Source organism: Athene noctua, chromosome 9 (genome assembly GCF_965140245.1).
Source record: "Athene noctua chromosome 9, bAthNoc1.hap1.1, whole genome shotgun sequence".
Lineage (NCBI taxonomy): Eukaryota > Metazoa > Chordata > Aves > Strigiformes > Strigidae > Athene > Athene noctua.
The window spans coordinates 25,096,324-25,123,001 of record NC_134045.1 but is presented as its reverse complement, the minus strand read 5'-3'; the positions used below and the strand labels follow the sequence as shown (position 1 = coordinate 25,123,001).

Sequence of the window (26,678 nt, the reverse complement as noted above, 5' to 3'; positions counted from 1 at the left end):
AACCTTTGTAGGCAGAAGCAAGTTCCTCCCCTTTTGTTTTGCTTAAATAGTTAGATATTATTTCTTAAATTATATGTGCCTTCTATCTCCTTTTGCTAATATCCAAACAAGAAAATGGTGCTAGTAACACAGGTTCCTTATAAATAGAATCAAAATGAAGACAGAATGAAGATGAGAACAGTTAAATTTTATTCGGGGTTGTTTAAAAAAAGATGGATTCTTCTGTTTAATGCGGGCTTAATGTAGTTTTCATAAACTGCATCTGTTGAAAAATGCCAGAGCCAAGGCAGACATTGAGACCCGGATTAAGAGATTTGACAGCTGTATGGGTAATGAAAGCATGTAGCGTTGTTCGTGGGTTGATGCTAAGAAGTAAATTGAGAATAAAATCTCATTTGGGGATTTCAGATAGTGGAAATTGGAAGAACTTTAAGGGGTCATACTGTCTTGGACCTCTCTATAGTAGAATATCTTGTACTTAAGCATTTGATGCTAGTGCAGTCAGATGTGTTTCTGGAATAGAGGAATTGTGGCTCTGATCCATGTGGTGTATCTCTTAGTGTGCCACACAAGTGGAGGAGGAGCCAAATAGTCAGCTTTGGCATTGTTGAGGTGCTTTGTCAGATTTAATTTCTAATTTAATTTTCTCTTGCTCTTTTACGCTGGAAAGTCATAGGCTGTAATTATGCAAAACAATGGGTTTGATTAAATTAAATTTTATTTCTCAGGTGCACAGAGATGCTAAGCTAAAAGGTTAATGTTTCATTTGCTTTTTTGACTTGTTCTTTCATCTCCCTGGTAAAAAGCAGGGGACTTGCTGCATTACTTCACTGCCGGGAGTGGATGCATTTCATCAGTGTATGGTGCGAATGCTATTTTTACCAGTAACTCCAAGGGGTAGCCCTGCTAAAATTACATCATTAATACACACAGCTGAAAGGAAAAGGCATAAAACACAACAGTGTCTTAGAAGATTATCTCTATTGTGTTTTCCACTTCTGTGGATGAATTATTCAATGTGTATCTTTCAAGCAGAGATGCAGTTGCATCACTATATTTGCAAAGCATTTAGACTTTGTTTTCTTGTAAACAGTCCTGTGGAAGAGTGTAGTAAGTGAACTTGGTCTGCAAAAACAGTAGGGGTGAAGTAAGTACTAGTGGCTGGGGAGCTCGAAGTTTGTGTTCCTTCCTGTGCCTGTTATTGAATAGTTCAGGGATTTGCTAGATATCCTGTTATTGCAGAAGATGGTGGGGAGCTAGGGCTTAAAACTCTATAGTTTTGCTAGAAGTGTGTTTTGGTTCATTCTGTGCTGCATGCTGAACAATCTAGTGGCAAGTGTAGGGATTCAGAGTGTCAAGACTTGGAGGTTTTTAGTGGACGGGGTTTGGTTTTGTTTCTGTTCTTTTTACTTCAGTTCCTGGGCATTCTCACAGCCTTGGCAAATACTAATAAAATCTGCTTTGGTCTTCTCTTTCCTGTTGTATTTGCTTCATGGATGTGTTACAGAAACAGTTGTCTAATAGTTGTATGGCGTCTCAAAATACGCTTAAATGCCAAATTAGAACTTTTTTCTGTCTCTTTGAATTACTGGTCAAATCTTGTCTGGCACCCAGAATGAAGGAACAATGATTTATACAAAAGTATAAAAGGGAACAAGAATATTAAAGCCTGAGACCAGAGACCTGAAAATGTACAAGGACGTAATTGCTAACAAAAGGAGAACCTCACAGAAGTGGTTGTGCAGAGGGATATTTGTTTCCCACTGGACTAAGCATTTGAATGCATTTGTGGCTCTTGGCAAGACTGTATGTACTCAAGGTTTTGCCTAGTCTAGATTAGTCCCTTAGTCTGCTGTTTTTTACATCGTATGCTAACAGGATATTTTTTTCATTGTTAACAAGATTTTAATGTTATAATTCTTTAGGGAAGAAAAAAACTGAAGGTGGTATAAAATTACTTTGTCCTTGCTGCTCATACTTGCTTGTTATTGCAGCCTTAGTCATGAGTTTCAAGATGCTGATACTGTTCTCAAAAAATGCAGAAAACAGCACGTGCTTATTTATGTGAGCACTAAACTACGCTGGCCTGGAGTAGCTGGCTTTCACATAAGACTAGCTGCATGTCTTCATGTGCCTTTGTGAGTTTGAAATGCACATTTCTGCCGTATTTTTGCTTCGGAGTTGGAAACTCTCAACTCCTTTAGGTAGCTGAAGAAATCCTTCGGCCAAGGTTGGAGCAGCCGGCCATCTGATCTCAGCGCTCTGGTGTTTTATCACCAGATTGCCCTTCAAGCCAGGGCATGCTGGCTGAGCAGCTGCTGTGCTATAATCGCACTGACAGGGGTCCATCGGTGCCGATATATGGTTACAGGCTGCAGCCCACAATCTTTGTTTGGCTGTGCTGTAGGAAAAAAAAAATATAAAAAATTATATAAACATACGTTTATGTAATATATATAATCAGTCTAGACACACATGTAATGTTCAGGGCCTGACTTGGTGACTTTGAAGCTTAAAGCGTTGCTGGGCAAATCCTCATCGGATGCAATTGTGATTGCTTACAACTGTAATTGTTTTTATGCAGTGGGGACTGGATCTTTTTAATGAAGACTAACAGCAGATTATAATTATCTAAACAGGACCTAGAAGACTTAAATGAATAAAATCTTGTGCGATGAAGGAAAACTAATGGGTAATAGGCATCCTTAACTCAGTTCCCATTTTCCTCATCCCTCCGAAAAAGGTGGTTGGTTTGTTAGTTCAAACTGCTCTCAGAGGTGGCATCGTGCATTATTTCAGTGCTGGGTCTGGTGTGCTGGTGGGAGACTCGATTTCTCCATCTGTATTTAGGACATCGCTCAAAATTTCAAAGCAAATGCCAGCTCAGATTCCCAGCTGTGGTGACTACCTGAATGTGTCATGTTTTCCCCATCTGGTTTCCTTTCAGGGTGCATCGGTGAGGTTTAAGCTCAGCTCAGGGTATGTGTCTGTTCCATGCAGACCTACAGACTTCAAAGGCTTCAGCTGAATTGGGTTTGTTTCCTCTGGTGATTGGGATTTAGTGAAGCCTGGCTTTTCTAGGGTTTGGTACACTTTAGCACAAAAACTGTGATTAAGGAAAGGGCCTGCACTACCAAGAGTGTTTTCCATGGAAAACTGACTTTGCATTTTTAGTTTTGTAGGTGAATATAGCATTCAGACTAGAACTAATCATCCGGCTTGGGTTTGTGGGGGTTCAGTGAATTACGTGCCAGAGAAAATCTTTCTAGGGAATCATAAGACTTCTCTAGGATGAGATAACCTTCTCTTAAAAATAAGAAACAAAGCCAATATTTTGTTCAAAAGTGGTCTAAGAACAGTAAATAAAATAATTGCTTGATGAGATAAAACTAGACTAAATATACAACTGCATGTTACTTACCCAGTAAGTAAAATTATTTATATACAAAGTTGAACATCTCTTGATTGCGGAGATATTTTTACTAGCATGGGCTGTGTAATTAGAGATGGCCTGCTTATTTTAATTGCCTATACAAGAATGTATGTTAGTGGTTACTGAAGCTGCCTTCAAACTGGGCGTTTGGGTTTACGGTCACTTTTGCAGGAGCACTTTTCAAAATAAGCTGTGTGTTCCTCCGAGGAGCCTACTCCAGTTAAATCGGAGGAGGAAGATGAGTCATTAGGAGTCATAATTTCTAAGCAAATGAAGTACACAGCTGCATTCATGACTTGCACATGCTTTTCTCACTTGTGTGAAAATAGTTAATTAGCTGCAGTTACATGTAGAATTAGCCAGCTTGGGGAATTAGGCAGTATATATATTTTACAAATTAAATTCTGAAGTCCTTCAAAAAACAAGCAGTCCCCTAGCCCCCAAGCAACCAAACCTGAGCACATGCTTAATCTCAAGCTGTGACTGGCATCTGAATTTGTTGTAGGATACCTTTAAGCCTTCAGTGTGGCAAGTGTTTACCTAAAGTCGTGCTTGAAAATGCCCAAGTGTTTCCATGGTATTAAAAAGCATAGTTAAAGATTCCTTTTTGGATGTGTTCTGCCTGACGTTATGAAGAGATGCATTTTTCGCTTGATTAGAGCTACCTGAATTAAGGAATATGTTTTACATGTTGCTCAGTTGTCCTTAACTAATGTCAAACTCTTGAAGCCTTTCTTGGCTCTGTATCATAGCTCTCTTTCTGCCCAGAGCATTATTATATATATTTCAACAGCATATCCTTGGTAAGTATATGTTTCAAGGCACAGCACCTGTTTAGTGACATGTGTTGGTGCTCAGATTTAGTAAGGCAGTGGAGCTGTTACACAAATATGTCCAATACAGCAGCCCTTTCTGGATAATTTATTCTGTAAAAGCTTTTTCTGGCATTAGAAAAGAAAAAAGGCAACTTGTAAGGCAGTTGTCTATTCAGTGGCAATGGCAGGCGGTTTAGCAGCAGTAATGTAAAAGCTAGTACTCTTGGCCTGAAGTACTTGGTAAGAAAAACCTTCAAATTAGTGTTTGAAGCTCTGTCTTGATTTTGAAAGCAGTTGTCTGATTCTTCTGGGTTTTACATTTTCGTGTCCAGATGGGAGTCTACTCCAGCCTTCAGTACAGACAGCTTTTTTGTTTTATTTAAGCTTTTGAATCCAACGAAGTTGCGAAACCATTCTTTAGGTTGATTGGCTTTTGTGGTTGGCTAAAGTGATGACAGTATCATTCAGTATTACTCAAAACAGTGTATGAATTCAATTAAAACCTTAAAAGCTAAGATATACAGACTTTTTAAAATATCTGTCTCTTTTGGAGAAACATAAGAAGGTCACTTAGTTGGCAAGTTAAATAAGCTGAACTGAGGAAAGAGCCGGAACATGAAAAGTACTAGTTTGATTGGAGGCAAGCGATACAATCCCAGCATATTATTGCTTCCTGTATGCTGCCAAAAGTAAGCTAACGTCCTTGATTTTTTAAAAAAAGCTCTGTAATTATTTCCTGTGGAATATTGCAATTCGTAGTCTTCAGTCTTTTAAATTAAAGTAGAATTAACTTGTCGCTTCAACTCATGTTGTAAGTATTGTGTTGGTTTTGATCTTAAATATTCTCTAAATTGGAAGAACCCTTATTTCTTACAAAGAAAATAATAGTTCTAAGAGCATTTCTTCTGCTAATGTTGCTGCTAACAGAAATTTTTCATTATATCCATGAAGCTTTAATTTCCAGTGTCTTCCTGTGTGTTTTTTTGGAGGCAGCACCCAGACAGAAGACTTTCTTGCTAACCAGTAAAACTGCACTGTTTGGTTACGAGTTTTTTCCTATCTGTAGGTTCCTTTTTAAGCAGACACTATGGGAAAGCTGCTGTCTGCTCTTCTACTTTCAGTCTTCAGAAATACCAGCAGAAAACCAGACAGTGGACCCTGTTAAGAGGCTGAACCGGGTCCTGACAAGTCCAACATACCTTTAACTTGAGTTCTGTTTTCTCCACAAAACCATCTGCCTTATGAAGAGAAGATAATCAACTTAGCATTGACTTTTAGACTTCTAAGGAACCACAAACTGTTAATCTTAAGAGAAGTAAAGGCCAGAAAGTGGAAATGCAGGGAGCAGCAGCAAGTGATACGACGTGCTCAGTAACTGCTAGCCAGTAGTTCCTCGGTCATGTACTATGACAGACGCTGCTTCATCAGCTTCAGTCACAGGAATGGGCAAGAATTAGAGGCTCCTTTTTCTCCTCTACTAAATTTTCCCTCCTTTGTTTTTCTAAATGAAAGCTGTGATGGTAATTAGTCCTGTCTCCTGAATTTGTGCTCGCCAGGCAGGATTAGTTCCTGCAGGATGCTTGGTTTAAAGAATTTGGTAATCAGAGAATGACTGCTTTGTTTGGAGTCTCAAGTGAATGTGTGACTTCTTTTCAAGAGTGTTTTAATGATTTGTGGTCATTGATAAGTTTCAAAGATACTGTAAATGTAGTAGTCTTCTCCCTAGAATGCAATCTGATTTCCTGGGTGGGCCAGGCTTCATGGAATATCCTGAAGATACCTGATGTAGGAAGAATAAGCAAAGATGTCACTGTGCTTTCACATCAACCACAGTTTTTCTGCCCCCTTTTGGAAGGGGGAGGTAAATGCTATATATCTTACAGTTCAATTTAAATATTTCTTAGCAAGCAGCAGCTTTATAGTTGGATAAAGGTTTTGGGATCACTTAAGTGTCCCAATTATGCCTCTTCACATGATGTTTTCACAATCCATAACCCCTGTATTATGTGAAAACAGGTTAATGTCTTAATAAATTACCCTGCTGTGTCTGGAGAGTGCTGAGAATGAGATGTCATTTCTCTTCACTACTAATATAATAAGGAAAGGCCATTCTTGCATGACAACTCAATGTAGTGAACTGTACAGAGAATTGCTTCATCCTTTCCTATATTTGACTTTTTTTTTTTCTAGTGGTAGTGAAATAAGATCATTTTCAAAAAGCAGCACTTAGTTCCTTACCCGTTTTTCCTCACTTTTAAGGAAATATTTTAAACACAGTTCTTAATGCTCTTGTGTGGAAGCAGATTTTCCCCTCTAGTATAGCTGTAGATAGACAAGCTCATAGCTGATTGATACGTGCTTGTCGCTTGTTAAATTTACCTCTAATACTTTTTAATTATTTGATGCACTTACATTTTAAGAATATGTTATATGTCATGCCTTTTCCTGTTCTTTCCCTCCCCAGAAGCACAGTTTCTGTAAGTATGAGCATTACGTACCAGAGAGCATCTCGTTACTCCATTATTTGGACTTTATCTTTTGATGCAGATCAGGTATCTCTTAAAATGAATAGTTTGTTTCCAAGTTAATGTGTCATGGGACAATCCAAGGCACGCTTTTGCTGGTTGTTGAGTAGAGCAGAGTTCAAGTTGCATGGTTTCAGTGTTGTCCTCTTAGTATCTAGTGATTCAGAAGCTGTTAGGTCCGTTTGAAAGTTCAAAGTGGGGCTCTGGGGACACTTCCAGTGAAATCTTCCTCTGAAGAAGTCTCAGGGAGAGACCAACAGTGCCAGTTCTTTTTTGGTTTAAGGACAAAACTATTACAAGCTAATATTGTAGTTGTCTGATTTGTTGAAAGGTGTTTTAGTAAATAAACACGAGGCTGAGGTGATCTGAGGTCTGGAGACATATCATTAACACCTAGTTCTCAGCAACCTGAAAGGTGCTGATCAGTGCTGAGTTATTTAGATATAAATTCTCACTAATCTGCTCATGTTACAGACTCTGGCCAACCATTTCTGCATGTGCTTTGAAAACCTAATATTTGATTCTGCAAGTTTTCTTCAGGCCTCCAGTATTCCAGTTAATTAATAATTAAAGTTTTGAGAAGTAGGAGGCTTGGGGAATAAAATAAATCTAATTGATGAGAAAACTTGGTCTTGTATGTCTGTGGCAGAAGAGGATCAATCTGTTTGCTGGTAAGAAGAGTGTCTTAGGGGTGTTTCTCATTCTCCATCATAGTGTGGATGAAGAGCTTTAAAAAGATCAGAAAGCTTCCCGCTTTCTGAAAAACAGGCAAAAAAGTCCCTCTTGAGCTGATACTTGTAAGCAGTTTCTCAGCTTTAGTTCAATTGATCAGTTGACCTTTTTTTTAAAAAAAACAAAAACAAAAACAAACAACAATACCCCAAACTTTGTCCTTTCATGTTCTTTGTTGCCATAAATAGGCTTTGAAACTAGCAATTAAACTGTTTCTTCTGTTTCCCCCCCTCTTTTGCCTGTATGTATGGGAAAATAAATGCTGGTGGGTTTGAGGGTTGAGTGGGGAGACTTTGTGGGTTTTTGTTTCCAGTTTTTGTGCAGTCCTTTGGGATTACCTTCCAATGTCTAATGGACATTGAGTAATGCTGCTTTTGAAGCATTTGTTTTAGAAAAACAAGAGGAGATGGCATGTGAAAGTCTTGCTGTTGCGTTTTCAGTTACCACTTCTGTGTAAACAAGGATGTGGAAAGTATTTTATTAGTTCCCTTTTGTTAGGTAGACCTTTTCAGCAAAAATTCAATTGCTGTATTTGTGTTTGAATGCTTGTTTCCATGAAGACGCAACTTCATGAATGAAAATTAATAAATCTTTAAATCCAGAAGCATCAACTAGGATTATATACTTGGCCTCCTATAACACAAACTGAAGGGTTTTACTTATGATTTTCTCCTGCTTAAGAATTGTAGCATTTCTGCTTTTTTGTCAAGTACCATGTCTCAAGAGCTGCACAGGTTCAACCCAGGTTTATGACACTTAAATTTTTTTAGCACCTGAATGCTGGAGAACAGTATTTCCATGCTACATGCCACACAAACTGGACCTACATGCAGTGAAAAGAAACCAACTAGCTAGGTATGGAGTAGAAATTACTCTTTCTGACTGTGTGGTAAATTCTTCCTGATCGTTTCAATGTCATTCACTTTAACCCAATTGCTCAGCTCTCGTGACCTGCTCCTGGCTTGCAGTCTTATCTGTGGTTTTCATCTAGGGGCATACAAAAAAAGCTCTACTTTCAGGTATGTTTTCTTTTGGTAAAGAAGACTGCTAAAAAAAACCCCAAACCCGCTGTGTAAAGCTATTCATGAAATCCTAGGAAAAACATACTGGTACAATTTATACTGATATGCATAGTAAAACTGGTGAAAGATGGAAGGGGTTTTCCATTTAATTCTGGAGTGCTGGTGTTAGTGCTGAAATATTGGATATTATGTGAAAGGACTGGCCTTCACTCAACACTTGTGATTATCTTGAATTTTTTTTTACTTTTTCAGGAAGAATACAATTCTCAGTATGATCTGTCTAGTCCTTTTACTGGTTAACAGTGACTTGATGCAGAAGCTGAAAAAAAGGGAGTTAGAAAAAAAAGCCCACAACCTACAATGGGATATTAAGGTGGTTTCCAAAAATGATGTGTTTTCTGCTCATGCCCACAACCACTGCATGTTTTACCCTGACCTTGACCTGCCAGGAGTGGCTAATTCTAAAGTGTTTGCTTTGGTCTTTTCACTTTCTGAAGCTGCTAACATTTTGGGAGGAGGAGGTCCAAGATCCTGCTCTTTCAGAGGGAGAGGTTGAGCAGTGGCTGGCACTAAGAAAGCCAGAGGGTTTTATTCCTGATCATGAGGAGAGGGAAGGAGTTGTCAGTGCCTTCACAGAAACACTCAACTGATAAGTGACAGATCAGCCAAATGGGTAAAAATCCCTGGCTAGAAAGGGAAAACAGAACTGAATAAAATGTTTTTGAACTCAGTGAATTTGTTTTACCTGGGCATCTTGGAGCAGTGGCAGGGATGGGGGAAGCCCTGTTTGGAAAGGAGGAAAGATGACCCTGCCTCTGTGCTGCAGTATTTCAACTGCAAGCTTCCATACTTGATAAAATTCAATGTACAATTGAAAACTACATGAAGAATGCTTCTCTTTTGTGTTTAAAAGAAAGCAGCAAATAAAGTAGTGATAAAGAACAGCAAACCACCTTAGGAAACTTGATCTCTGGGAGTGAATGAGGATGTTTTTGTACTCTCTGCTGCCCTTTCAAAGTAGAGTTCAGCAAAAGACTAAAGGTTCAGCTATTGAAAAATCTGATTCCTAGTAACTGTCAATGCACACTTAGGGCTGTGTAGATATGTCCCAGTACTCTGCCCTTTTCTGAATGGTGCCACACGACCCTTGTAACAGAGGGTGCTGCAGCCTCTCCTGCAGCGCTGAAGTCCTACCAACCTCCTTTATATTCCTCTACTTACTTCATTTGTGATTTCATCCGACTGTTTTGCTTATCTGCCTTAATTCCTCAGATAATTATGGATAAATCTCCATGAGGAAAAGTCTTCCGTGCCCCTGTGCCTGTGCAGCTCAAAGCCTAGCACGGAGGGAGGCATGTATGCATACACACACAAGCACTTTTTTGGGATCATTTTACAGGGAAGTGCTGGGGGAGAGGAGCAGACAGAAAGGTACATCTGAGATCTTGTGTCCTGGCTGATACCCTGCCAGGCTGCTCTGCTCCGATCCTGCCCCATGCACAACAACAAAGCCTAACGTGGTGAGCGTTAACTCTGGATGAGTTCCTATTGATTAGTTCCAGACCTAAACCTTAAATTAGTGCAAAATATACTTGCTCTGGCTACCTCTTGAATTAGAAACTTTTTTTTTTAAAATCCCCTGAGTTGGGAAGCTTGAGTTTTGCTGAATTCAGCACCCTGAAAAGACAACAGTATCATGTGTCCTTAATTCTGTACAAAGGTTTTTCTGGTCATGGAATCATTTATAGTGATATTGGATGGAGTCAGGTCTTTGAGCAATTTCCCATGCTTTTGAGAGTAAAGTACAGTAAAAAAAACCCAACCTCTTTTTACTTCATAATTTGTTAGACAGCAAATTTAATATCCACGCACTCCTACTTGGTAGATGGCACCTTTTTCTTTCTGAGTTTTGTATGATTGATTGCTCTGAGTAAATTTAAGTTTCATGGTAGGTTTAGGAAGGCTTTTTTTAATAAAACCAACCATAAGTTAAATAATACAGAGAACATGTGAGAAGCCACATGACAAAAACATACAACTTGACAAATTAATCAAGGACTCCAGAATTTTTTGGACGGATGATACTTTTCACAGTGTTAGCTAGTGTAGAGAAAATTAGTGGAGCACTTTTTATAATATTAGAAATTATCCAATCAGTTTTCCCTAGAAGCATATTGCTGCTGCACAGTGAACTGTATTTCATGCTCTAGGACAGACACAATCTTACAAGATTCAGTTTAGGATCACTGCAGAGAGTGCAGAAATATCTACCTAATGGTTCACTTTGCTAATTGCAATCATTTTCCCCAGGATAAATTCACGGCAGCAGATTATATTAACTGAACAAGTTCAGACCAGAACTTTAGCATGAAAAGGTCACGTAACTGTCAGCACAACAAAATCCGCGGGGCAATTTAAAGTTTGTTATTAACCCACATAGTAAAATGGAAATAGCTTTATTTTATGTTGATAGGTAATCCTATTTTGCTTGAATTTACTGTAGAGGAATAATGGATAGATAGAAGAGATAGTATTTGAATACTGTAGAAATACCAGTGATAAGAACAGTTTCAGTAAAGTGATACTAGATTTGCTATAAACAACAAATGCTAAGTAACACTTGCTATGTCTTTCTGGCTTTCTTTGTCCTACTCCAAAAACAGATGTTGCAGCAGTTGACACTAGGATTTCTCCAAGTTAATTTGCTCGTCCTTCAGCTGTTTCACCAACAGTATGGCGATACCCCCTCTCGATATCTACTTTACAAGCTCTTTGTAATTCTGAAGTGCATATAATTCTAATCAATATTCAGTGTTTTTTAACTGTGATCACAGTTAAGGTTGCCCTAAATTCTGTTAAATAAGCGTACCAAGGTAGATTTTTCTTAAAATGGCAGGAAGACCTCCGAACCGTGCGCATGTTTAAATCTTCATGCTACTGCATGCTGTCTAGATAGCTCATCGATATCTGGCATGCAGAAGATTTATTCCTGTAGTGCTCAGCATGCAGTGTAACAGCACGGTAGCACTGTAAAATCATTTCAGAAGCGTGAGAGGAATCCACTGAAAACTTTTCAAGGAGCAAGTCTACAAAAAGCATCGTATGCAGGAGAACGTAGTAAGGAATGAATTGACATTATTCAGAAGCTCAAGGATCTATGTTGGGAATTACCTGGAGAAGGAATGATTGAAATGATCATAAAAGGAATGTTAATTCTGTATTTTAGAGAGACATGAACGCCTGTAAATCTATTTAAAATTTGCCAGTTCTAAAAATTTCAACTGCAAATAAATAAGACTCAAAGAAGAGGTCTTTAAAAGAGCCAAGACTTAGGTTGTAACATTTTGAAGTGAGCAGGACACAACAAAACATTTTAAATGGCCACAATAAAGACTTCAGGTCGTGATTGTTTTAAGGCAGAGGAAAATCAAGCTCCAGACAGACAATAGGGTGGCTTTGGCTGAAGTCTCGCCGTGGGGAGCAGGGAGACGTGCAGCTGCTGATGAAATAGGCAGCCTGTTGTAATGCTGGCGCTGTGACTTTGCACTGCAACTCTTTTGTCACGCAGTTATGTTATGAGGAAGTTAGATGTGCTAAACATCGGTTTGAGTCTTAGTGTACAAAGAGTCTTGAAAACAGGTAAACATCTTGTGAACAGTGGTTCCTCAGAAACAAAATGGTAGGGCTCTGGGTTTTGATTGTTAAAACCACAAAGTGAAAACATGGGATGCACAGCGTGCATCCCTTCAAGCCCCTGCCCCTTGGAAGTAAAATTCTAGTGACTTTATTTTAGTATAATTGCTTTTTAATTTTTAAGCCAATGTAAATTGGCTTTTACAAGAAAAAAAATCTCTTTGTGTATGCCCATGTGTGCAGTCAAAAGGCAGGAGAAATTTGCAAGAGAAATAGAAAGTCAGTAAAATAATCTTCATAAAGTTTAGCATGGTGGAATTTCTGATCTGTGTGGATTGGGAAATGAGAGTCTCCAAGAATTTAGCATATCAAATATCTGATGCGTAAGATTGTGTCTTTAAAGGCTGCGTATCATATGTAGAGATGGAAGCAGTGACCTGTACTGTTATTCAACCCTTTCCACAGCAAGATCCTGTTTTTACTTACAACTTACTCAAATTGCAGTAATTGAGGCTGAAATTTTCCACGGAACTGGAGTCAAGGAGGAGCTGTGGTGTCAACACTGTAGTAAAAACACACTAAACTCCCTGCAAAATCAGCCCCTGAAAACATGGAAACTTTTGCCCGTCTTCGTTTCTCTGCGCGCCGGTTTTCCTTCGGGTGGGTGGTGTTTGCTACTTCATGTTACTGAGATAAATTCACGCGTGTTTGTGTAGCGTTCTGTTCTTACACCGATGAGTGGTTTGATAAGGCCATGAGGAAATAAAGAACTTTGCGTTTAGTGAATTGTTTGGATACTGGTTGAAACGAAGCCCTGCTGAGGCTAGGATTGAAAGTGCCACTGGGCACTTTCAAGTGCCTTCTGTCTGCCAAGCGAGGCCAACCCGAGCTGTGCACCTGAAGCACCCTCGTAAGTCGTTGGATGCTCTCAAAGCAAGTCCTGGCACTACTAAAGAGTCATCACTTCTGCACGCATTCAAGAATATCCTCCTCATTGTTTTTATCTCTTTGCTTTTTCATAGTGAGTGTTGAAAAAGTGGAATTAAAGGGACTGGCACACAAGAAGAATGAAAGAAACGTTGAATATTCCTTTGAGGTAAGTTTTGGTGTGGGTTTTTGGTGTGTTTTGTTTTTTTTTTTTTACTGTGAAGGAAGGGAGGATAATACTTGAGTTAAAGAAATTCTCAACTTTATTGTTAGATCCCAGAAATTGGTTTAGTGGAACTCCTTTGGGGTATAGATTTTTTAATCAATGATTTGGCAGTAGTCATAAATGGCTGTTGAACATTTGTGGATGATGCAGAGATTGTCTGGTAAGTGGGACACAGGCAAACAAAAAATTCACTCTAATGCAGGAAGTTGTGTCCAAGTATCTATCTAGAGGAAAATATCATACAACAGTTACAGAGTGTTTATCTGTGTGCTGGAATGCAGAAGCTAGAAAGAATTTAAGTCTTAATCTGGACAAATGAGAATTTAGACTCTTAGGGCTCTGCTGCACATAGGGAAAAAGAGGTAGGATGGTCATTTATCTTTGCATTCAGCACTGAGGGGAGTGTGAGACTGTGGCATATGGTTCAGGCGTTACTGGTTTTAAAAGGGGTGTTAAAGAGTACAAAAAATAGCTATGGAAATTATTCAAGACTTGAGGAAAATGCCGTGTAGTGAGAGACTTAAAGAACTTGACTGAAAGGTGACTTTCAGTATCATAAAAAAGCATTTTCAAAGGGAAGAAAATATTTTACGGTAAAGGGAGTGTTAATCTAGCAGAAGAAGGCATAACAGGAACTGTTGTCTGAAAATTGAAGCCAGACTAATTCAAACTGGAAGTGAGAATAGTTTCTTTGGAATGAGAGTGGTTAGCCACAAGCTGCTAGGAGAAGTGGCTTCCCCCCGTTTTTACGCAGCTTTTGGAGGTTCAGTCATTGCTCACAATTTCTGTGGAGGGATGACTTCGTTCTGTGAAACCTTGTGTTAATAGTGGATTCAGGGTGCTGGCGAGACAGAATGACAAACTGCTTTTCTTCCATCTAGTTGGACGACTTATTCCAAAATTCAAAATGCAAAGCCCAGAAAATGTCTTTGGTTTGCTTTAATGAGGCAGCAGAGCCAAACAGTTGGTGCAAAAAGGAGAACCCGAAAGAAAACGGACAGTAGAATTTCAATTATCAACAACTTTTACCAAAAAGTTATTCTTTAAAACTACCACCCAAGACAGAGCATCAGTTCAGCATCTTCCTGTGATGTTGACAGCGTTAACCTCTGCATGACTCGATTCTGAATCCCATGATTGTTCCAAATGTCATCAATATTAGACAGGATTTTTTCAAGGGATTTTAAAAACCTGCATGAAGTATGCAGTTGTCTGGACTGCAGTTGCGTATTAGTATCTTGTGAAATATCTTCTCCTATTATAAGTTTTTCTATAAATAGCAGAAACGACTTTTAGCAGTATTTTTACTTAACGGTTTGTAACTGAAGGAGCAGTGCATAGTTTAGCTGAGCTTAATAAATTGCTGTTTGCTGGGTTAGAAACCCAACTATTAAATGTTTTGTTTAGTAACTTGGGAATAAAAGGTCAATAGAGCAGTTTAGTGTTTTCAGCTTCGCTTCACAAAGCTATTGTTTCCTGCGTTTGCAGTTCACGTTATTGTTTTATAAGTATTGAAAATTATAACAACTTGGCAAAATGTAAGTTGTTACAAATGCGGGGTTATTACAAAACTAGAAAGAAAGAGAAATTTCTCTTACATTTGCTGAAATTTCTCATGAATCTAAAAAAAAATACTCATTTATCACAAACTTTAAACAAACCCCAAAACCCCACAGGCTTCACTTTTTTTCTGCTTTTCTTTTTTTTCCTTTTTTCCCCTTACTTTTTGTGTAACAGCTCTGCAGAGAGGAAATTCCTCCATTATGTAATATATTTTGAAATACTCTCCTCTCACCAGTCTTTTTGGCAGCATTCTGATGGCTGGAAAAACTTTGTGTATGTTTTCAGTTGTCATTGAAACTAGTGTCATGTGAGAAGATGGCCTCCTGATTCTTCCCCGCGTAAACCCAGCTCCTTCCCCTATAGAACTGCTCAAGATCCATATCCCTTCCAGACGCCTTGAATAGATATCTCAAGTCTGAAGGGACTTAGCGTTGGCCAGTCTCGTGCTGGTATTCGTTGTGCCAAGAAATCCTGACTTTTGGCTCAGTTAAACTAATCCTCTACCAACCAATAAGTGCCTCTGTATCTAAGAATGTAATGACTTAATGCAGAAAGCGTATGGGAAGAGATACTGCATGATTTCCTTTTTCTAGGGCACGTACAAGATGGTGCCTCCGGAGCGTAGCTACAGCAGTAACTGCAGGTTTCATTTCTGAGGGTTTGCCTTTTTTTTTTTTTTTTTTTTCAGTGTGTGGGGGGGTGTTTTCCTGCCATCTTCGACTTTGTATGGCATATGGAGTTGATTAATTATAAATAGGCACTGTTGTGCTGCGGTGAGGTGTTCGGATTGCACATCAGATTCTACAAACCAGCTGTTTTCTTTAACAATAATAAGGAAAAAAAAAAAAAATTTCCATTACTTAGTAGTCTGTTCCTTAATACTGGATGTCTGCAGAGTGCGATGGCTGTGTAAACTATGAAGTGCTTTTTTAAGCAGAATAGTTTATTCGGAATACTTGTTAAGTGTAATAACAGCAAGAATCGGGCAGCAAGGGAGGACTGAGCAATAGTTGTGCACAGAAAAGTTTTTCCTTGTTGATACCACACATTACAAACCTTCGTGCAGTCTGGAGGGGGACATTTAATACTTGTTATTGATGTTTTGGAGCCCAACTTAAACCCCTGACTATTAGTTGCTAAACTGATTACTTTTTACTTCCTAAGGTCCTGTGGTCTGATTCTTCAGTGACGTTGGTAACCAAATCTTCCACTGAAGTGACTGAATTTATTTCAAAGGTAAAGGCGATATGAAAAATACTTTGCAAACCGAGAGATGTTTTGTCCCTGTATGTCATTTTGTTCAATGACATTTTTCAAAATGTACTGAGATAATACAGATAGACTGAATTTCATAAAATGTTTGACCTAGAAATTGCCGTGCCTCGCATCTCATTTGAGTAACAAGTCTTCTTTTCACTTATTATTTGGAATATCCTCCACCTTTAGCTGTCTCAGCTGTATCCAGAAGAAAACTTGGAGAAGTTCATTCCTTGCCTAGCTGGTCCAGATTCATTTTACCTGGAACGGAACCACATGGACCTGGAATCGGACCTTAGGTATGCTGGGGGTTTTGTTATTGTGTTTTTTTTATTTGACACTTGGCTTTTATCACCAACTGGAAGAAAAAAACAGGAAATAGAAATATTATGTTCATATTCTAAATTACTTTCAAGAAATTAGAGCCTGATCCTGAGCGTTATTTCTTGATGTTCTACTAATTCCAGTGCGTAAGAATATTTCAGGAATTCTTTCTTCAGAAATACAGATGGTAATAATCTTCTGAATTAAGCTTCCTGGAGAACTGACATTTCCTCATTCCTTGTTAAAAACAAATAGAGGATCATTGGCTTTGCAGAAGCTGGGTTTGAGCTCAAAGAACAGCCAAAACTGCTTTTAAAAAAACCCTCAAAACTCAGGAAAACATAGTGGCCTGAATAGTCATCAGTCTGTATTGAGGGATGAGTTGTGGGTTGTTTTTTTTTTTTCCCCCCCTACCCTTTCACAGAGGTTTTTATTGTTGCAGTTGTTTTAGGTTGTCATGGTATTTTATTTTAATTTTTAAAGAGGTAGGGATTTATGTATATATTATGGCCCTTAAATTTTTGGAAACTATTACAGCTAAGAAATTTTTGAAGCCTTAGGAAGTACCTTCTCACATTATCAGCAATCACCTGCCCATTATCTAATCTAAAACAGCCTTTTAAAAATCATCATCTGTGGCAGGTCACAGCAGTTCTCTCTTTCTAAATACTGAAATAGCTTTGCTAGGAAAATTTGAGGGACTTAAATTATTTTTTGGCTACTACTGTCTGTATCTATGCAAATCATTAAATGACATTTTAAAATACTAATGAACTTTTGTTAGAGCTTCAACATCTTTCCCCTAAATCGAGACAAGACTTTTGTCCACCATTGGCAGAGCCGCAGTGGATATTGTTTTTCCGTAGTCAGAGCTAGCAGGTGCATGCCTAGATTATTTTTCATTGCAAACAGCATTAACATTTCAAACAGTCCCTTCTGTGCTTTGAGGATCACAGCCTATTGATGAGAATTAGGGAGGGTAAGAGATAATGCTGCTGCTGCTGTTTAGCTAGCAACAGTCTACAAATCTAGGTTAATAGAGCAGCAATCTGCATTTACACAGCAACAGTTGTGCCTTTGGAGCACAGGAAGAAGCTGTTAAGTGCTACGTATTTGAAAAATTCAAAAATGAACTGTGATTTTTTTATTTTTTTTTTTTTTTCCCCAAGATGGAAAGCATGTTTATATGTGTGCGTATAGCTGAATTATTTTTTACTCAGAGGCTTTAAAAATGACAAAGCGATGGTCAAAACGCTCTCTTTTTTTAAAACAGGTTTCTGTATGCTTTTAAATCTAGAGAAGATTTGGCAAAAGGCAGTCCAGTTTGCATGACAATAAGAAGTTTAGTCATGTTGATAGAACACACTTTATACGTTACAGAGTTTTAGGAGATTGCCGTTTTTTTTCCCCAAAAAGAAGGCACAGCCATCCTAGGGAAGATGTGACATAAGTTTTACAGCCTTTTTCCCCTACGCTGCCAGATTCTGCATCTGCTGTTTATCTCAAAGAGGAGAAAATTAAATAACAGATACATCTATATTTTATGGTCTTCAGGTTTGTGAATTTGAAATGAAATTTTCAAGTTGATATTTTAACATTTTCTGCCTTACGCGCGTTCAGCGTTCCTAAATTAAGTATCTTTACTGAAATGCTAAACAGAATGAAAGCAACACAACAGTAACGTGTTTAAGTAGTATTGAAGATAAGAATATCCATGCATTTCAAGTCTGCATTGATTCAGCATTGCATGGTGTTACGTCTTTTATGGTTTAGTTTCAAAATTTTAACTTCAATTTCAAAATTTCATGTGCCATCTACAGTGATGACTGCATAGGCAGCTGCCAATCAAATCTAACAGAATTGGGGGGGGGGGGGTGTTTGCTTTTGATGAACGTGCAGGTATTTGGCACCGTTACCTTCCCATGTGGTGAAAAATGACCACGTTAGAAAGTTCTTCAGCACTTCATCTCCTTCGCAGCAGCTTCAGAGTTCAAGTAAGTTTAAATCGAGTTTAAAAATTAATGTTTTGTACCGATGTACATGTCATAAACCGATGCCATTTGTAACTTCTGTTCCCTGTTTTTAGATCCTGGCAACCCCTCCCTTTATAAAGTAGGAACTACGCTGGGAACATCTGGAAGGTGAATTATTTATTTGGTTTACATTGGTTCTGCTTATTTGTAAAACTCCATTACGTAGGTAATTATCTGTCTCCCCATTCGTGTCTACACTTTCATATTCATCTGTAGAAGATTTTAAGAAATTCTACCCTTAGTGTGTGGTCTGCCCAAACCAGAGAAATGGTGAGAATATTGGTATAAGGTCCTACTGGCATTTCCTAGTGTTGGCATTTGTTCATTCCTCACATGGCTTAAGAAAACATGTATTAGAATAATAACCACAAGAGCTCAGAATAGGCAATTGTTTGAAGAAAAGTTTTGCAGTGAGCTGATCACAAAGACAACAAAACTGAGGTAACGCTTTGCAAGCCAAATACAACATGATATGATTACTCTAAATGGAAGAGAGAATCCAACTTCAGCTTCAAAAATAAAGGGTATAAAATGTAATTACCATTGGACCAAACTCTCTAGCATTGTGACAGAATTTCTTGTCGTTGATGGTTATGAAATCAGCAGTGGCTCTCCTCTCCTAAGAGCTGTGTATGTTCAGGGCAGAATTTAGGGAAACCTTTTGGCTGGCGTTACGTGGGAGATGAGATCAGACAATTGCAGTGTTCCACTGGCAGTAAAACCCATCAACACCCCTTCTAAACAGCGTTTCTCAAAATATTTAAAGCTTTAACTATTTATTGGCATCAACACTTAAACACTGAGCTGCGGCGATGGAAGATTTCTTTGCGATCCGCTGCTTACTGCCTTAGTCGTAACGGTCTCGATCACATAGAAGAAATAATATGTCAGGGTCTCAGTTACGTACTTAAAAGGAATAATGGTCATCCAAATTGTAGGCACAGATCTGCTCGTACCTAGTGTAAAAGTCTTCACGGGCAAAGGGAAACTAGAGCATCTCTGAAAGGGTTTTTTCCTCTCTACAGCATATTTGAATATTTCCTGGTACAGCAGGAGTTCTCCTTTCAGAGGGAGGAAGGAAACTTCTGAGGGAAGTAGAACTCAGCCTTGGGAGACGAAGGAAAGAAATTCTCTTGCTTTCCGTTAGGATTTAACAAACTCAGAACTCACCCTCTTAAGAATCAATTTTTATTTTCTCCAGCGAAAACCAGAACCCTCCAAGGAGCCAGTAGTGTGGGTTATTTTGCCACTTCCACATATAAAAAAATTTCCACGGAGTTACATTTGGGCTGCTTCTTTTTAACAAAAAGCCACAGCCATTCCCTCTAAATCTTTTTTTAAATCACAGAGAGGTAGTAGAACATATATTATCTGTGATTATAAAAGGAAACCTCTCGATTCAGCTGAAGGCTTACTATTTCCCCTAAACTGTGCTGGTTTTATTGTGCTATCGAACAGCGTAGGTACAAATCTGTAACTTGGATCAAACGATGCAGGTTTTACCAGAAATCCTGGAAGTGGTGGTAGATTTGTACGGCCGTAGTAGCTGACCTCTGGGTGACACCGATTCAATGCACCAAATCGAATTACGTTCCTATTTTGCAGACCTATCTGTGGAGTGGCTGGCATTCAGTCTTCTCAGAATCACGTTCAGCACTCGGCTGCTGCTCCCGTTGCACTACCCCACTGTTCCCACGCGGGAGGGACTGCCTCGTCGCTGGCCTATCGCACCCAGATGGACACCTCTTCTGCACCCATGTTAATGTCTTCCAGTCCACAGACCCCTCAGACACAGGAGCAAAACGGGATCTTAGACTGGCTCAGGAAGCTGCGGTTGCACAAATACTACCCTGTCTTCAAACAGCTCACAATGGAGAAGGTAGGGCAGTGGATTAAGGCCAGGGAGCCAAGGTTTTAAATTATCCTTACGTGCTCTAGTGCAGAGAGGGAGGCTGCAGACATCGGCGTTGAGAATTGCAGAAGCTGTTGGCAAACGCTGGGGAGGTTTGCACTCTCCCGAAGCAATAATATTTTGATAAAAAACTTTTTTTCTATTTTTAATCTGTGTTGTGTCCAGGGCCCGGGCTGTTCAACAGCTGCCTCCTGTTTCAGAATTCTTCACTGAATGCTTGAAGATCCTGCGTGCTGGCTTAGGAGCTCTGCTTTGGCTCCCTGTTCATCCCTTTGATGGGCAGTAGATAACTAAGATTTGTGGATTATTTTTTTTTTTTAATTTCTGCTTCTTGATGGATTTTTTTTTTTTTTTCCCCAAAAATATTTGGTTGTCCTTATTTTAAAAAATAGATTCACAGAGACTTCTGACATGAACATCAGCATGTGCACGTACCTGCAAGGGAATGTGAGGTTTTTGTTTTCTGCAGAAATTCTTGTGGAAGAATAATCACGTATTTGCATAATAAGAGTCACAAATTACACCTATCTGTGCTGGATTTTATCCAAACAGAATACTTTTACAGCATTTACCCAGCTCCATCTGTAAAATTCATATCCTCTTACTGTCTTTTAGCCTTGAACGCCCTCCAGTGGACCAAGTGCTTAGGTTGAGCCAGGTCTAAACTGGGATGGCTTTGTGCTAGTTATAGCGTGTTGTATGTATTTCATTATAATCTGTTACCAGAGTCTTCTGATTTGGTTTTCTTCATTATATGAGAGAAGCTAAATAGTGGCCTTTTTCTTTAATAAAGGACCAAAACTTTGTTTATTCTGGTGTGTTTTAACATTTATTATTATGCATATTTTGCTGGCTTTCATTTTCATCATATTATAAATGTATATAGTTCATATTCTTTGTCTATATTTTATTATAAAATTTAATTTTGGAGTATGTTTTCCAATTAAACTGATGAGATGACTGCACATGGATTTCTGTTAAATGACACAACTAGGAAAACCAGAGCGATTTTTTTTTTTTTTTTAAGAGAAACAGATCCTTTGTGCATTTATAGCACAAAGTTCTATTTTAATATGTACACAAATTACTTCATCTTCATTATGAATAGTTACTATAAGCACACACCTAATTAAATTTAATTTATTCCTTCATGCCAGCCCCCCCCCCCTTTTATTCTACACCAATTCTGTAATTTAAAACTGGAGTAGAGAGTTTCTCTGAATTAACATATGTTTTAAAAAAAATGGCTTTACAGTTGTTTTTCAGAACTGATCTTTATTGAAAATGTAAATGAGAATATTTCAGGCTATAAAACTAAGCATGCTTTTTTTTCTTTACAAGTTTCTGAGTCTTACTGAGGAAGATCTGAATAAGTTTGAATCTCTCACCATGGGAGCAAAGAAGAAGCTCAAGACCCAGCTAGAGTTGGAGAAGTAAGTGTGTGTGTGGGGGGGGGAGAACTGTCTTTTTTAAGGTCATAAGAGATTTAATGCAAGTTTTACAATGGTCTTTGCTTTCCAGACCATAAACCTACCAGGCTTCCCACCTGTAAATACAGGTAGTGCTTATCTCCCTTCCTCTCCAGTTGTGTGGGTTACTTTGAAAAGCTCTTGAAACGGGGGCTTTCGAGATAATATTTAGTACTTGCTGGTTTACTGTTGCCTGTTCAGGGTAGTGGTCAGGATAACCAAAGGTAAAGAATTTGCGTTTTAAATGGATATGGTAACCCAGTCTGTCTTCACCTGTCACATTGGCAGCTCTTCTAAGGAGGGGGACACCTTTAAATAATTTACAAAAGATACATACTGTTGCTTAGGGTCTTTTTAAACTTGTGTAGTAGTTGTTGTCCCACTTTGGACTTACCACCTACCTGAGTTCATGAGGCAGGGGGAAATGAGGCAAGCAAGTCGCTGAGCTGGAGGATTTTTGAGCTCAGGTGATGCACAAAGAAGGTCAGGATGCCCAGCAGGACTTTTTCTTCATAAGACCTGACAATGTTTTGCCTTCCTGTCAGAGTGAACGACGCACAGCTACTTTGAGAGCCTCTGTGGTGACTCGTGGCAGCTGCGGCCACTCAGGCCTCTGCTGGCTACCAGAGCTGGGGTGTGGGTTGCCAGAAGCAACAGGATCTGGACTTGTACCTTTTTTTGGGGGGGACAAACCACTGACAGTCGTGTTTACCAGTTGTGGGTAACCCTGGTCTCAGGAAGATCCCAGCTTTATGTGGTGAAGGTGACAGAAAGAAGGCCAGTGCTCTGTGCAATATTAACAACAGCCCTTTGGGGAAACGGTTGCAACAGATTGTCCTATTTTTTGTGTCTCTGCTTAGAGAGAAATGTTTATTCTGATGCTACTGCAGTTACTTAAAAAGCAATTAAAAAATCCAAGTCCATGCCCATTTATCAAAGCTGCTTGACAGCACTTTTCATCGCTCTTAGTTTTTTCCGGAGTGTGTTTGCAAAATGACTGCATTTGGCTTCTCTTTTGTTTTGGTGTGCATGGCTAGGTTTGGGACACGCTTACGTAATGTGCGATAGAATTTAGTCACCATTTGGTGATGTTTTACCTTGTACAAATAAGAGCATTAACATTGTAATCAGATGGCGAATAGTCCAAATGTAACTGGCAAGAAGCTACAGTCAGGATTGATGTGATTTCCAAAGGTTGCCATTTGAAAGCAGCATAACTTTTAGTGGATTGTTTAGTGGGCTTTGGCTGCTTCAGTTTCATTCAGAAGTGGATTTATCTGTTGTTGTGCTTTAGCCAGTTTCTGTTTCTTCACACTCTTCTCCATCACCCTATAGAGAAAAATCAGAGAAACGGTGCCTAAACCCCACAACACCTTCTTCAGTTACCAGCAGTGGTGTGGCAAGGGTTCCCCCTACTACGCATGTAGGGCCTATCCAGAGTATTCGTGGCAACCATGCTGCAGGTAAGAAAGAGGAGCAGAGGACACTGCTGCGCTCTCGGGGCTGCGTATGACCTCGCACAAGAGCAAACTCATCCTGCTTTTCCACCAGCCTGTTGTAAACTTTATCTTCTGCAATGCCAGTGGCTTAATAAAATCACAGAATCACAGAATCCTCTCGGTTGGAAAAGCCCTTGCAGCTCCTCCAGCCCAACCATGACCCTCCCCCTGACCGTTCCCAACCCCACCAGATCCCTCAGCGCTGGCTCAGCCCGACTCTTCAACCCCCCCAGGGATCCCGGGGACTCCCCCCTGCCCTGGGCAGCCCATTCCAACGCCCAACAGCCCCTTCTGCACAGAAATCCTTCCTCAGAGCCAGCCTGACCCTGCCCTGGGCAGCTTGAGGCCATTCCCTCGGGGCCTGGCGCTGGGGCCTTGGCTCCAGAGACTCATCCCCCCTCTCTGCCCCCTCCTGGCAGGGAGTTGCAGAGGGCCAGGAGGTCTCCCCTCAGTAAGCAACAGGGAGCAATCGGAAAGTCTGATTCCTGTCTAGATGGAGTGCAAGAAAAAGTAGTTTCCTCTTCATGGCTTCTGTGTGAATAGCACTAGTCAGCGAGTGTTACACCTTCTGTATCTCTCTAAATCTTGGGCATCGATGCATGTTAGATGGTGTCGTGAAAGAGTTGTAATTAGGTCCTGTCAGGGAGGTGTTACTACTCCTGTTTGCATTCCCTGATCGCTTGCACACCCTTTATCTGCAGAGCTGCGAGTGGATGTGGATCAGCCAGCCCACCCACTGCCCCGGGAGGGCAGCTCTTCCGAGTACTCCAGCTCTTCTTCCAGCCCCATGGGGATCCAGACACGGGAAGAGAGCTCGGACAGCGCCGAGGAGAATGAGAGACGTAAGAGAAACAGCTGGGGAGGGGCTGGCGTCAGCTGGCTTTGTCTCGTGAAGCCGTTGTATTTATAGATGTTTCTGTCCCTAGGTTTGGAGATTCACTTGGACGGTTCTGAAAAGGAGAAGCCAGTGATGTTACTGAATCATTTCACTTCGAGCTCTGCCAGACCCACGGCTCAGGTCTTACCAGTGCAGAACGATGCAGGCTCCAACCCGTCCGGCCACCACGCTCTGCCCATGCAGATGATGTCAGCGGGCTCTACTCACATCACCCCCATCCGGATGCTAAATTCAGTGCATAAATCAGACCGTGGCAATGCAGACATGAAGCTGCTTTCCTCGTCTATGCATTCTCTTTTATCTTTAGAAGAAAGAAATAAAGTTTCGCCTGGACCTAGGGGCAGCATCAAAATGGAGAAGAGCTTTGGAAATACAGTGGTGGATGTCATGTCTGCATCTGCTCCCCACCAGCCCTTGCAGGTGCTGTCAGGGGCTGCTGAGAACAGCTCACCCACATCTACTATTAACTTTGGGCCTCGAACCAAAGTTGTGCACGCTTCGACTCTGGACAGAGTGATAAAAACAGGTCAGCAGCCAGGATTAATAGTAGAAACGAGCACTGCTGCCACTGTAACATCCAGCACAGTCTTCCACGTGGCTCGTCCACCCATCAAACTCCTGGTGTCTTCATCTCTTCCTACTGATTCCGCCATTGCCGGACAGACTTCCTGCTCCAGTAATATGCAAATAACGGTGTCCCCTGCAATAATAAATCCCCGGACTGCTCTGTACACAGCCAACACCAAAGTTGCCTTTTCTGCAATGAGCAGCGTGCCAGTGGCGCCGATGCAAGGCAGCTTCTGCGCCAACAGTAACGCGGCCTCCTCCAGCAGCCACCCCTCCACGTCGTTTGCCACCATGGCCAATCTGCCCAGCTGCCCCGCGCCCAGCTCCAGCCCCACGCTCTCCTCCGTCGCCGAGAACAACTTCTACAGCAGCAGCAGCAGCAGCAGCAGTAGCAGCAGCAGCAGCAGCAGCAGCAGCGGATCCGCGGGGAGCATCCCGGTCCCAAACCAGGCCCACCACCACCATCACCACCAGCAGCAGCAGCCGCAGCCGCCCGGGTGCATGGTGTGCAGCTCCTGCGGGTGCAGCGGGAACTGCGGCTCCAGCGGTATGACCGTCAGCTACGCTAATTATTTTCAGCACCCGTTTTCAGGACCTTCAATGTTTACTTTTCCGTTTCTACCCTTCAACCCTTTGTGTAGTAACGGCTACATCAACACGCAGCAGTACAACAGCAGCACGACCTTCCCCGTGGTCCACACCGCTTACAACAGCGGCCTGGCGCCGGACTCCGTCATGGCCGGGCAGTCGACGTTCGCGGTGCCGCCGATGCAGAACTTTATGGCAGGGACAGCGGGGGTGTATCAGGCACAGGGAATGATGGGAAACAGCAATGGCTCAAGTCACAAAAAAAATGGGAATCTCTCCTGTTACAACTGTGGGGCCAGTGGTCACAGAGCTCAGGACTGCAAACAGCCTCCGATGGATTTCAATCGACAAGGTAAAAGCAGCACGGGGGGAGCGGTGTGGCTGGGGCTGGCCTGCAGAGCGTGGCCTTTACAGCAGGGGGGAATGGCTGCCTGGTGGCAGTGCTGTGGCTTTTCGTTTCAGACTTGCGTAAAAAAAAAAATCTCGTTCTGGACAGCTGGTGGGTTTGAGTTATAATTGGCAAAAGTTGGAACTTAGTTTTGTGCAGAACCGATGTGAGGACAAGAACCCAAGGAAGGACTTGGGTCAGAGTTGGGTGCTCTGTGGGGCTTGGGAGGGTTTCTGGGCAGGGGAGAAGCAGGGAGGGAGGGAGCTTCTCCAGACATATTGCAGTGGAATAATCATTGCTGCTTCTACCTTCTCATCTAGGTCATCTTTGATGATAATTGCAAGTTCCCCTGGAAGTTTACAAACTTGAACATCTCAGTTCCCCCTTTCCCTTCCTGCCCAAAATAGTAACCCAAATGGACAATTGCTGCTCAAATGCTCTTGAAGGTCCCGTGTTTGCTGCTATAATTATTTTGTAGGGCGTGTTGCTTACAGGGTTACAGCACAGGCTTCTCCAGGAGAGAGCTGAAATCCTTAATTCCGGGCAGGAAACAACTAAGAGAGAAACATTATTTTACCAAGAGCACTTTCTAGTCCCATTTTTCCTTTTTATTTCGATTGACATATGGTGTTGAGATAATTTGCGTGTGGTGTGGGCTTAAAAAATGAAATGCCAACTTCTGACTGGAGCAAACAGCACTGAGGTCTTGTATCTTGTGTTGCGTCTTGTCTACAGTGTGTCTGTGTTTGCTTTTACACGGTACAGACAAGGTCTGAAGTATTTGGCTACTATAAATTAACAAGTGACTGGTTTTGAGGCAGCAATTCGCAGCAGTGCTAAAATGCACCTAATTAGTGGAGTTTCTGT

General features: G+C 40.7%; 1 protein-coding gene across 3 annotated transcripts in view; it reads left to right on the top strand.

Moving 5' to 3' along the window:
• ZCCHC14 (zinc finger CCHC-type containing 14) overlaps nt 1-26,678 on the top strand; it is a 55,771-nt gene that overhangs the window by 24,462 nt on the left and 4,631 nt on the right. For all 3 annotated transcript variants that reach the window (XR_012634189.1, XR_012634188.1, XM_074913159.1), the window contains exons 3-12: nt 13,183-13,256; nt 16,041-16,112; nt 16,323-16,432; nt 18,357-18,451; nt 18,544-18,598; nt 20,096-20,369; nt 21,744-21,835; nt 23,207-23,334; nt 24,072-24,212; nt 24,297-25,775. Coding sequence is in view for 1 of the 3 variants with exons in the window: in XM_074913159.1 (XP_074769260.1) it covers nt 13,183-13,256; nt 16,041-16,112; nt 16,323-16,432; nt 18,357-18,451; nt 18,544-18,598; nt 20,096-20,369; nt 21,744-21,835; nt 23,207-23,334; nt 24,072-24,212; nt 24,297-25,775 (2,520 nt within the window). In the remaining 2 variants the exon portion in view is untranslated. The remainder of the gene's footprint in view (nt 1-13,182; nt 13,257-16,040; nt 16,113-16,322; nt 16,433-18,356; nt 18,452-18,543; nt 18,599-20,095; nt 20,370-21,743; nt 21,836-23,206; nt 23,335-24,071; nt 24,213-24,296; nt 25,776-26,678) is intronic.